The following is a 12421-nucleotide window of genomic DNA, read 5'->3' as shown; positions in this document are numbered from 1 at the left end:
ACCACCCTGATTATGTTCTGTCATCTGAGTTTAGTAAGCTGTTCCCACCAGTACCCCAGTGCAGAACAAATAGACACTTAAAATCCTTCATTTCCTCCGCTTTTAGATCACTTACCTCTAGATTAACCTTTAGATTTTTTAAATCATTTTTAATGTCTTTGTCAATCTGTCTGTTTATTTTATGTATTTTTTCATGTATTTTACTATTTATTGCAATTTTATCTCTTGACTTCATTCTTTGTTGATCTGTGCCTTCAAGTGCAACACTGTAGGTGACTAGAGTTTAGTGTGATTGTGTGAGTAGGTTGTGTGGATGAAGTACAAAGCTGCCCCTTTTGTGGGGAGTCTGAGTGATATTCAGTGGTGTAAAACCTTTCACTTTTTAACTATATTTAATCAGGGTTTTAACTTTGTGAACTGCAAAGCAGATAAAATGTGCTTAAGTGGATGAATAAAAGCCAAAAAAGAAAAAGCTGTCTATATTATTGACTATTTTTTATAATGAAAGTTCATGAAATCCAGTATTTCTTATGGACGCAAAACAACAAAAAAAAAAGAGATCAAACAAGTTTTGGATGTATGTAATGGGGAATGTGTGTGAGGCAGTGTTTTAGTGTAATCCTAGAATTATTAGATATTTATTTGTTGTTTTATATATGAGACACCTCTGAGCGCACACTTACTGTCGATCGCCTGCAGATACTCCATGTGCAGGGCGCTGGCACTGCTAGCCCCAGCGGCGGATGCCACTGACGGTAGGAGGTCAGACGTGTAAGGGCTGCGGTGGCCCGCCAGCAGAGCCATCTGGTGGTAGTACTCAGCTGTGGTCAGACCTGTGTGAGGGGCTGGAGGAGAAGAAAACAAAGTAACCAAAACATAAACTGATCTGCACCCACGGAAGAAACACTTAAAAGAAAAAAAAAAGGCTGGGTAGAGGCGGAAGAGGAAAAGAGAGAGATGCAAAAGGAAGGGGAAAAATTATTAGCGAGTTAGAAAAACATGACAGGCTGAGCACCTGCACTGCGTTTTAAGTCTGCATTCATTTACATTAGATGATAATCAGCTCAGCAGAACAGTAATGAGCACATTAGCAACACCATCAAGTTTAGCAAAACAGCTGCACAGGGAGCATCACCTGAAGTGGGGAGCCTCACTGGGGATTACCGGATGCTTGCTCAGAGATTACAGTGAGTGTGCATTAGTGTTTGATTGATGCATTCGTGTTGTGAACACCAGAACCGATCGCCTTACAATACAATGCAGTTTTTAAACAGCCTTCGCTCTTCGTGCCGATCACCCGGAGAAAGGGCATGAGCGTGTACATGAATATATATATTTACTGTATGTGTGTGTGGTAAGATTATGTGGGCTGGTGCATCCTTTGCCAAACACGGCGCTTGTGCTGTGCGCATGGGGGATGCAGATATGCAACCTGCTCCTCGACTCTGCACATTTAAACTCTGCAGGAAACAAAAGGCCTAAATCTGCCCAGATAGATCTGCGTGCTACAATGTCTCTCTTTTTCAAGTCATTCCCTTAGTTATAGAGTACTGTAAGTCCTTGAACCATAGCCTAAAAATAAACATCTGGTGGTGGGCTTCCGTATGCAAATATTCTAAGAAAGAGAGAGGAAAAGACTAACACTGTGGTTTTGGATGCAAATATGGAATCGGTTCAGACCACTGAGTGCTGCAGATCTTTTTTTCTCCCCCAATTGAAGAAATAAAGAGAAAATAAATAAAGAAAGAGTGTATGAGGAGATTTCCTCTTAAGGCTGGCCTGTATGCCTGCAGAACACATCCATGATTGGTTAAATGAATGGCAGAAAAAAATTCTAAATTAATTCGATCTGGCTTTTATGTCTTCAGTGGAAGGGGGGAGTTTCTTAATTGTCTCCAGTGTTCCGCCTTAGCTTTGCTTTTGCATTCAACCATAATGTGTCCCATTCAGGAGCCGTGCGCAGAAAAGAGCTTTGCAGAATTTCTAAATCAGAAACGCTGGCATCCGAGTGCGATCCTCGGGGCAAAATGGGGGAGTGGGGGAAGGCTGTCGGTGTGGCACTCAATGTAGGGAAGGCAGAGACATGCCTCAGGACTCCGTGAGCCACCGGGTGCTCCAGCATAACAATAGGAACAGGGGCGAGCCTAACTCTGAACTCGGTCTCATATAGAAAAGAGAGAAATATTGAAGGCGGGAGGGGGGCACAAAAAAAGAGATGTGAAAGCAAATGTGTGGCAGCAAGAGGGTGGCACTAAATCCCACCCACTTTAAATCTCCATTAGATTCTGTTAATTAATTCATCATTATTCAAATGTACTTTTTGCTGGGAAAAAAAAAATCTTTGCATATTGAAGGAGGCTCCCTGTAAGCGCGGTGATATACTAACAACACAAAAGCTGATGGGTTAATTAATCACCGGATTGATTAAAGGAGTAATTAGGTGCCTCATTCACAATTCACAGCATTATGGAGTGAAAAGGGGATCATGTGGTAGGTTGGAGAAACTATTTTGATTTAAAGCAATCCGAGACCGGCGCACATTATTTTGCGGTAATGGAAAATTGGAGGGTAGAGAGTCGGAGCTTCGGTATATCGCTCTAGTGCACGAAAAGGAGCAAGGGGGGGAGGGGGGGGGGGGGGGGGACTCTTGGTCGTTACTTAGTCACAGCTTTCAACAGACCTGGATGAGAAGAGGTCGAATGCACGGGTGCAGAGGAAATGTCCCAGCTATTTGCCATTTCAGAAATACACTTCAGTGCAAGGTTGTGGGCTAAAGTGGGTCTCTGCTGCTGCTGAAGTACCAAAAGGCTGATGGCTGAGAAGGTGAGGGCCATAAATGATTATTGGGACATTTGGAGCTCTATGAGGTGAATGTAGATGTTTGGCAAATAAGATCTTACATAAAAATAAAAGATATTGTTTTTTTAATTAAAATATGACCAAAATCATGATGAAAATAACTCAATATGTTTATTATTAATTTAAAAAGTTTTGTTCTTTCTCTAAGTTGCTAAGACTTATTTTATATATTTATAAAATAAGGTATAAAATAAATGAACTGCTACACATCAGATCAATTGACTTCCCAATTAAAATCCATATTAAGATGTAAAATTGCTCTCAGTAGGATGCGATACGAATCACCCCCCTTTACACCACCAAACTGTGAACTTGAGCCCGACCCTCCCTCCGTGTGCACGGTGTAACTGTACGTGACCCTGCCGCTCACTGATGCATCCTCCAGAGGTCTCCGACATGACTCACAGATCAAAAGGATTAGCCTCCCTCCAATCTGAGCCCCCACCCACACGGATGGCGCTACACTCATAATACTCCCATCTACCCGCTCCCCTCACTCAGATAGCATCTCGCCAACCCCTGGGTCTTAATAGAGATGGATCTGGTTGCCTCTCACCTGACCTCTTTTGAGCTCGAACAGGAATTAAACGGATACACACAACCGAGATTCCCCCTAATAGCAATCGAACCTCCGTAATCAATTCCAGCCGTTATTTTTAAGGGTCTTCTGAGGCCTTATCACCCTCTGCTGGGGTTGTGTGCAGCTGAGTGTGTGAGTGTGCACGCGTCATGCGTTGTGTGTGCGTGTATCAGTTTATGTTTCATTTTACTCACCATCTGCAGGGCTGAGGCCCCGGGTGGCTGACAGAACGGAGATGGAGGGGCTGCTGTGGAGGGAGCGGATGTAGTCCATGTATGGGTTGATGTAGGGGTGTGGATGGTGGAAGGGCGACTCAGCCCCCACAGACGGGTTCCGCTGGGGCGAGATCCGGATGAGGGAGATGTCGGAGAAAGCTGGACTGCCCGCCAGAGCAGGAGGCCTGCAGAGAAGAAAATATTAAGATAACATGACACATATGATACAAGCTCAAATCACAGGTTTTCACTAAAGGCGTCACATAAAGGGGGGTGGTATCGTGCTTTTCTTTATTTTCTGGCATTTGAACGCTCTTAGAGGGGTTCCAGTGATACAATAAGGGATGAAGTAGTCGCTTAGTATGATGTAATAATGAGGAAATATCATTAAACTGTTGATCTTAGCCACAAATCTCTGGCCATCTGCACAGAAACCTGCACCCACCAACCTGCTTTAAAAAACATCTGTTTATGAGGGGCAGCCAATCAGATTAAAAGCTGACTTAAAATGAGAAGAACAAGGTTGAGATGAATACGGATTATTTGAAACTGTGACTCATGCAAAGCTACTCAAGAACCAAAGTATGGAGCTAGAAATTTCGGCATATTTTTTTTTTCTTTACAGGAAATTTTTTTTGAATAATAAAAAATATATGTGTAGAAAGGAATATTAAAAACACACTGTTTAACAAATGTTTATCATTTTTTTAATATATATTTATATATATTTGAAAAGTCACATATAAACTTGATATTACAAAACTGAATGAAAAAATAAAAATAAACTAAAGGAGGCTTTCTGTAAAGAATTGAGTTGAATTGAATTTATTTATTTTTATTATTTCTTATATTTTTGGGGCTATCCTGGTACGTATTACTTATTTTACTCTTTTTTGTGCACAATGCTTTGTGACCGTTTGTCTGTAAAAAGCATTTAATAAGTAAACAACTTATTTTTCTTTTGGTATTTTTAACCTGATCTAAAAAGTTCAGCAGAAATTAGTCAGCTGTTAATTTGATGGATATATGGAGCTGATATTAACAGCAAATGGGGGGGAAGTAAAAAGCCTTCTTTTTATGTATCTATAAATAAAAGTAATATTTTAAAAAAATATATTTATTTAAAAATTAAATTTAAAAATTAATAAAATTAAGAACATTTTTATTAAATGATGATTTCTTTAAAGTGGCCCTAATATCTCTTCAATCTTTGACTTATAAATGAACTTACTTCAATATTGCTGTCACAGACTCCCTCTATCTGACACCATTTAGAGACCAGTTAGCCCATTAAAGCCAACATGTGTACAAGAATAAGATCTTTTGATTCCACTATGTTGTCATTTTTGAGTAAATTAAACATAAATAAGTCAGTTTCGCCACAGTTGAACCAGGGACATCAGGCTTGTTTCAGCCTGAACATCCAGGGGCCTGTTCTTCGTACCGCGCTAAGTGAGTTAGCTGGATGAGATTGTTGACGATTTCGCGTGATCCTGGATCGTTCGGTTCCCCGAAGCCCATCCGGGACTTGCTGTCATAGCAACAGAGCCGTAAGCGTAAACCTGCTGGGGAGCAGGTTTACTTTATGTAAACAGGATTAGATCGCGGCCACGCAGGTATGTCCGCGTCATTCATACGAAAGCAACAGCGATATTCCACCACTGTTTCACCTTAAATAAATAACATCAATGTAACTAAAGATAATGCAGCACTTGATCCTTTTATTGATTTCACACAGATACATACAGGTCATTCCCTAAAAAAGGGAAATGTACTATTAACATTCTATTACATGTATGTGATTATTACAGATGTAATTCATATTTCAGAGTAGTAATTGTAAATTACTTCGTGTAATCAAGATGAGAGACCACGGCTATAAAAGCGAAGGTGGATTTGGGAAGTCTGTCGCAGTCATATCCTGTCCGTTTACGCGAGCAACCCATTGCGGAAGGTGCAAGATTGATAAGGAGAGTCCTCAGAATTCAGCGTATATTGCGGGACAGACAGGATCCTTTAGCTCAGCGCGACAGTGTGCTCATAGAGAGATATCGATTTTCCCGTGAGGGTATTATTCACTTAACCAACTTGTTGACGAGGGGGTGCAGGACCACCACCTGTCTTTTTTTTTGCTCTGCCCTTTTCTTGGTTGCTGTTATGAACAAACAAACAGATCATTCCAGGGTCTCTTTCCAAGAGACGACAAGCAATATAAGTGATAAATATTACCATTCTGTAGAATATTCTTATATTTCACTTTTACTTGTTCCCATGTTCTAGTGGGTCCTGTTGTGGCTCTAATGTGAAAGGGGATATAATATAACATATTATAATATAATATAATGTAATATAATATTGGATAATATGGTGTGATATGATAAATCTACCCTACCGCCTACTGGTGTTGGCCAGAGGGGCCGATGGCGCAATATGGCAGCCTGGCTTCTGTCAGTCTGCCCCAGGGCAGCTGTGGCTACAACCGTAGCTGCCTCCACCAGTGTGTGAATGTGAGAGTGAATGAATAGTGGCATTGTAAAGCGCTTTGGGTGCCTTGAAAAGCGCTATATAAATCCACTCCATTATTATTGTTATTATTGAATTACTTACGCGTTTGATTTGTCAGCAACTTTCTGCCAGCCCTCTCTCCTTGCTTTTGCAGCCTTTGCAGTGTTCCCTTGCGTTTTAATTAAACTCTGAAACTCCTGAAATCCCTCACTCAAGAGTTCTTGCTCTGCTGCCGAAAAATACCGAGCGCGCTCCTTCGACATTTTCGCCGACCAATCAAAGGGTTGCCGATCAATGTTTCTACTATCGATGCGTAGCCCCTGTTGGGCCACCCAGTGATCTCACATTACTTCATCCAGCTATACTAATCGTCAACAACAGGTGTGTTCGGGGAACCGGAATAGCGAGCTCAGAGTTAGCGCGATGATTTGGTCTTGGATGTTTCATTTGATCTTGGATGTAGTAAGCGACGTACGAAGCACAGGGCCCAGATGTTAATTCGATTGGCAGACTGGCAGTGGCGAGACCAAACAAATAGACTGTGACACTATCTCTCTCCCTCCATCTGCAAAGCAGAGAGGAGAGTGCTGCATTCCAACTGCTCCCTACGCAGACATTTCCTCAGATCAAAGGCAGCTTTCACCACTGCGTCTTAATCAGAGGGAAACGTTAGACCGAGCTCACCGCTAGCCAGGGCCAGACAAGCAACGCTGCGCCGCAACGCTACATTGCTCAGATGGCTTCGAACTTGGCTTGGAGATGAAACCGTGTACAGAATTGCACATGACGGATACAATTTTGTACAAAATCCACTGGCAAGTCTCATACAAATTCTCATTCTTTAAATAGAAAATGTGAGCGCTATCAAGCTTCACTTTATCAGAAACCTTTACTATCAAATTTCTCTTTTCTGCGAGATGTGAAATAAAGTTGAGAACAATCAGGAAAACTTCTTAGCAGCAGAGTTTGAGATTAACTAATTTGTGCCCACTTCTTATAATTGGTTAGGAGCGCCTGGAAACTTCATAATGATGGCCTACACCACAAAGGCCTTCCCCTGAGGATGTGGAGAAAGCCCCATATCAGGCAGACATTAACGGGCTAAAAGATTAGACTGAATTAGCCCCTCTGCTTCTCTGGGGCTCCCCGATGGACTGGTCTACTGTGACAAAAGACCCCAGGAGTAGGAAAGGATGAGCAAAAAGAGGGAGAGGAAAAAGTCTGGCCCAACGTTTGTTTCGCAGTGACCTTGAGCAAGGCCAGAGGGAGTGGAACAGCCCAATTACGACCTCTGCCCCATCCCCTGTTCCCCTCCTGGCCCCTTCGTCCCTCCACTTCACAGCCCCCCTAATGAAAGAGCTCAGGCCAGGGTCAATAATGAGCACTGAGGAGTGGAAACGACACACACACCCACTGAGGAGCAGACCCAGAAACACACAGTCACACGTGAACTTCTTCATCTTCAGAAGCCTTTCTGTAATTAGACCAAAAAGGGGCTATGGGGCAATTTTAAAGGCCTGCACTGCGGTCGACAGTGTGACAACATGTCTCGCGACGCTGAAGCAGGTGGACGGGAAAAAGACGCCGGCGCTCTCCGGAGGAAGAAGAGAAATCCTGAGCAAAACCTTTTCTGTTTGAAGTGCGCAAAGGTGGCGACTTTCAGGCTCATACCTGACATTGCAACACAAACGGTCGTGGAATTTTTCTCCACCTCCATATGATTGGTGTCTTTTTGCACGTCAGCTGGAAGAAATCTCCTCCTCGCCGAGAAAGCCATCGTGAGAGCAAACGGGCACTTCAAAACAGGTGTGCGAACGAAAGAACGTGCTCACGATAAGCAAGTCATGTGCCCCCACGCCACCATCATATGCCTCATTTGCAGAGATCACAACATAGCTGCAGGGTGATGTTTGCTTTCTTGTCACATGGCAGACCTTGAAGCTCGTACACGTACGCACTCGGGGGAAATATGTAGCACGGGGGAAACTGAAAAAACCTGCTCTGTCAGTCATTAAAGAAGAGAAACGGACATGCAAACACACATTTTTAACCATTACCTGCAAAAAAAGGCATTTGGTTAGCAGCAAAGTAAGCACAACTAATATCTCTGGAAGCATTTTTCACATTTTCTGTGTTGAAATAAAAACCCAGGAGGAAGAGCAGAGGAATTTCATGGCCTGTTTGAGGGAAGCCAGACATCCACTCTGGCTGCCATGACACTGATTAAACCTGTCATGTGTTGGCTGCGTCCCCGTACGCCGGCCTAAGCTAAATGCCTCTACCTTTACTTAGTTTTTTTCCAATTAATTAAAAATAAGATCAGAGCAATCGCCTGCATGGCCGGAATACTGGTGGGAAAATCGTGACAAATGGAAGAGATGACTGTGAACAGTAGTCTCAGGGAAGGGAAGGAGGGAGTATGTGAACATATGACCTATGAATTTGGGAGGGAAGGGTGGACAGGGAAGAGTTAGGGCAGAGGGGGAGTTGGACAAGGAGGGAAGGGGGGAAAAAAAGACGTCTCAAGGGGTCCGCAGCCAGGTGTGAGGGGATTTAAGGAGGACAGCGGAGAGATTGATAGTTCGGAGGAGGTTCGGCGCGTCTTTAAAAGAAAATGCAAGCGAGTGGCCGATCCTCCGTGCTCAGCTGCTCTCTGTAGGGCCGTGATCATCTCAGCATCTGCCAGCATGCATTAATCAACATGACAAAAGGAAGCAGTCTGACAATGTGCAGCGTGTGTTTGCAGGAATGTTCGCCCTGTGTGTGCGCTAATGTGAGAGTAGGTGTGTGGGTGCGGAGAAGTAGCGTCTCGGATACACCTGATTTGAGATTTACATCAAAGTTGTCCTGCAGGGTTTTACATACTTCTTCTTAGAAGAGAAAAACTTCACTCTTCTGCGTCCTTCACAGGTTTATAAATTCCTATTAACCCTTAAAGAAGACGTCCTGCAAAACGGGCAAAAGGAAAGCCTGAGCTCCTGACATATGGAAGCTATTTCCTTTCACGTGGCCTTTCTTAAACCAGCCAGCTCCTCTTTAAGGCATCGCATGTTTACACGGGGCGGTCTGTGGATTTTAAACTGTCGTCTTATTTCACCCAATGAATATACACTTGCCAAGTGTAAATATGTCCCCAAAAGATTTTGAGTTTTTGTAGAGTGGGAGTGTCGAGACCTTGAATCTTTGTTTGGAACAAGATTATATCAACACTAATAATTTTTTTTTTTTGGAGTGGGGAGAAAGCGACAGAAACATGCATTTGCGGTGAAGGCTGATGACTTCACTTAGGCACACAAGGTATCATTGTGGTGCAGCAGCCTGACCTGGTGGTATTGACATAGCGGTGTGCTAAAATAGGAACCGGGCTCTGTAAAATACTTTTAGCTCAAGCATGAAATCGTTGCGCATGAAAGAAAAAAAGATGAACATTTCTTCATGTGTTCTTTGGTGACCAGCACAGGAAATTGGCGAGTCCAAATCCAATAACCCAACAACTGTATTCATGGACCTTCAAATTTTCATCTGTGAGCTGCCAGTCTACTCCCACAGAGAGTCGCGAAAGAAAAAAAAAGGCACTGAAGCCAGCAGTCATGACCCTGCCGAATTGAGAGGAAGTCTTACTAAAACCAGTCTGTACACTGCAACGGTTCATGAGTGCTGGAAAATGTAGCTTTTCCATGACACAGGCCAACAATTACATTGATTCGATGTCACATTTACAGGGGAACTAATGAATATGAAATAGCATAGATGCATCTCATGTTCACACTTAACTACTGCCTGTAGCTGCAGCTATGAATAATAGTATACTGTAGCTAGCTGTAGCTCAGGAGGTAGTGCAGGTCACCCACTAATTGGTAGGTTTGTGGTGCTGATCCAATCTGTATGCAAAAGTGTCCTTGGGCACGATACTGAATCCCAAGTTGCTTCAAAGTGTGAAAGTGTGAATGTCTATAGATAGAAAGCACTTAACCATAGAAAAAGTGCTTGTATGTATGTGGGCAAAGTATCAAAGTGCTACATAAGAACCAGTCCATTTAGCATTTAGCTATTATTACATATACATTACATATTATTACATAGTCCGGTGTCATTAACTTGATAACAAGGTTTTTTCTTCTCTCTTTACACTCGTAAATGCAAATTATAAGCAGCCAAGTGCGTGGAAGAAGCTCAAGCTAAAGTTAGTGATGGCTAATGCTCTAGACTTGTAGACAATCAGTATTAGGGGCAACAAAGAACTGCAGTTCCCTATAAGAACACTTGGTGGGCTGGCTCCAAAAGTCAGTACATTCCCACACACTCACCTGCTAAAATGTCCACTTCTAGACATCTTCTAAACATTTTAGCTGTAGCCTAACTGTAGCCTTTTTAATGAGTATGCTAACTTTCATAGGGATGCTATGGTTAGCAGCTTCGCCTCACACAATAGAAGGCAACTGGTTCAAATCCCAGCTGACGCCATTCTGTGAGGATGTGAGGTAGATAAAGTGCTACATGAATGAGTATAATACATTTCTTTTTTTAAAGATAGGTGCTTTGTTTAATTATGTTAACAGTATCTGTAGCAGTTTAGTATGATAGTATGTAGTATGCTAATAGATAGCAGCTACCTTGGTCTGTGCTATTGCTAGCACTACACTGGCTCCAAAAACCCCTGACTGTGATTACTCTAAGCACCTGATTGATGGTAAGATGGGAAAATATTGCTTTAATATGTTATAAGGATGGAACTTTATTCACCATATATCAAAACCTGAGCATGTTTCCTATCCATATGCTCCCCTACTGTCAAGGAGTGCTGCCGCAGTCAGTCTGAACAAGGCCTAACCCATCACAAAGGTCTCTGTGATTCTATTATTTTCTCTGTTTGACACAAAAACATTGCAGTACTGTGAACTGACAGTTTTTTGTTCTCTCTTTTTTTTTTTTGCTAACAATATTTAGTAGCAGATGGATGATTTAGTAACAGAACACTGCACAGGACTTCATATTAGTGAAAAATAAAGAAGCAGTTTACACACACGTGGCCACAAGGGGCTGAGTGAGGTGGGAACTGAGAGTTTTAGAGGGAATTGGGATCTGTCAGGTGTCAGTACCTCTCCTGACCGAGGCTGACAGCATCACATGCCCACCTCCCCCCCTCAAACCTCACCTCAATCTCACCACCTCATAGAAGCCGGCACTCCCACCCCCCTCACCCCACCCACTCTCAACCCTCTAACCCACCCAGCCACGGCACAGCACTGCCACCGCTCTGAAAGCCTAAACCAGAGAGGTGGAAGAGAGAGGCTCCTGACAGCGGAAACACAAGCACTTTAAAGCTCCAAACCCTTTCACTGAGATCAAAGGGCCATAGGAACTGAGCCAGCTGAGACCCAAGGAGAGAGGAGAGGGAGCTGAGACAAGGGGAAAGAGAGAAGACAGAAAGAGACTGAGAGACACAAACAGAGGAAAGAGAATTCAGGGGTTCCTTCATTAAGACTTCATTAAGACCTGCAGCTAACACACATTCCAGTGCAAACTGGACTCCCTCTTCCACAGCAATCCTTCATGGCCTTTGTGACAAACCATTTTTCTTGGGATGACGAACAGAATAATAAAAAGAATTTTCTCCACACTGCGCCAGTAAGAGTCGTGCAGTGTTTTGTCTTAACTTTATTCTATTGGTGCCTTTTAGGCAAATATCTGAGAAAAAAAGGGCTTTTTATGTAGTAAATTTTACTAACACCCCTTCAAAGAAATGTGTTCTCCACTTTTTTTGCTTTTGAAATGCTCATTATTATCTTAATTGCCCCATATTAAAGAGAAGGACCTGTACAGGTTGTATCCCACCTTTTCCTCTATGGTTGCAGTAATAGACTCCTTTAACCCCAATGACCATGAACAGGATAAGCAGTCAAGAAGATTAATTGCTGGAAATAACAGTCGTATGCAGTATATGGATGCACCTAAGCTCCAGACTGGTCACCTCGTCAAATGTTGAAGTTTAGAAACTTCAAAAATCAAATGAGTGATTTATCAAATAAGGCTGAAATACTCATTCTTTGGCCTTTACTGTCAGCACCATCTAATCTGAATTTCCTCGTTGCAGTCCAGCAGCAGTGTCTGCTTTAAGCTTTTCTTCTGGGCAATGCAGGCGGCAGAGCTAGCAGGGTATGGTGAGGTTGCCAGGCATTCGGGGTAAATATGTTCCCCGAACGCTGCGAGGGCTCTGCGTGACCCTCAGACATCAAAGGCCTGGGTGGGTCCGAGGGGTGGG

The 12421-nt window shown here is 42.9% G+C and overlaps 1 protein-coding gene and 1 long non-coding RNA gene across 2 annotated transcripts in view; one reads left to right on the top strand and one right to left on the bottom strand.

Moving 5' to 3' along the window:
- The window catches only part of gli3 (GLI family zinc finger 3), a 98220-nt gene that overhangs the window by 23341 nt on the left and 62458 nt on the right, over positions 1-12421 (bottom strand). The window contains exons 5-6 of the mRNA XM_004551935.3: positions 3634-3839; positions 684-845 (exon numbers count right to left, since the gene is read on the bottom strand). Of these exons, the coding sequence (XP_004551992.2) occupies positions 684-845; positions 3634-3839 (368 nt within the window). The remainder of the gene's footprint in view (positions 1-683; positions 846-3633; positions 3840-12421) is intronic.
- Positions 10632-11743, top strand: LOC143420324 (uncharacterized). Its single transcript, XR_013100143.1, has 3 exons — positions 10632-10849; positions 10956-11001; positions 11107-11743. It is a non-coding gene; the product is annotated as an uncharacterized LOC143420324 (long non-coding RNA).

The sequence above is a fragment of the Maylandia zebra genome, linkage group LG9, assembly GCF_041146795.1.
Source record: "Maylandia zebra isolate NMK-2024a linkage group LG9, Mzebra_GT3a, whole genome shotgun sequence".
Taxonomy (NCBI): domain Eukaryota; kingdom Metazoa; phylum Chordata; class Actinopteri; order Cichliformes; family Cichlidae; genus Maylandia; species Maylandia zebra.
This window is presented reverse-complemented; position numbering and strand designations above follow the sequence as displayed.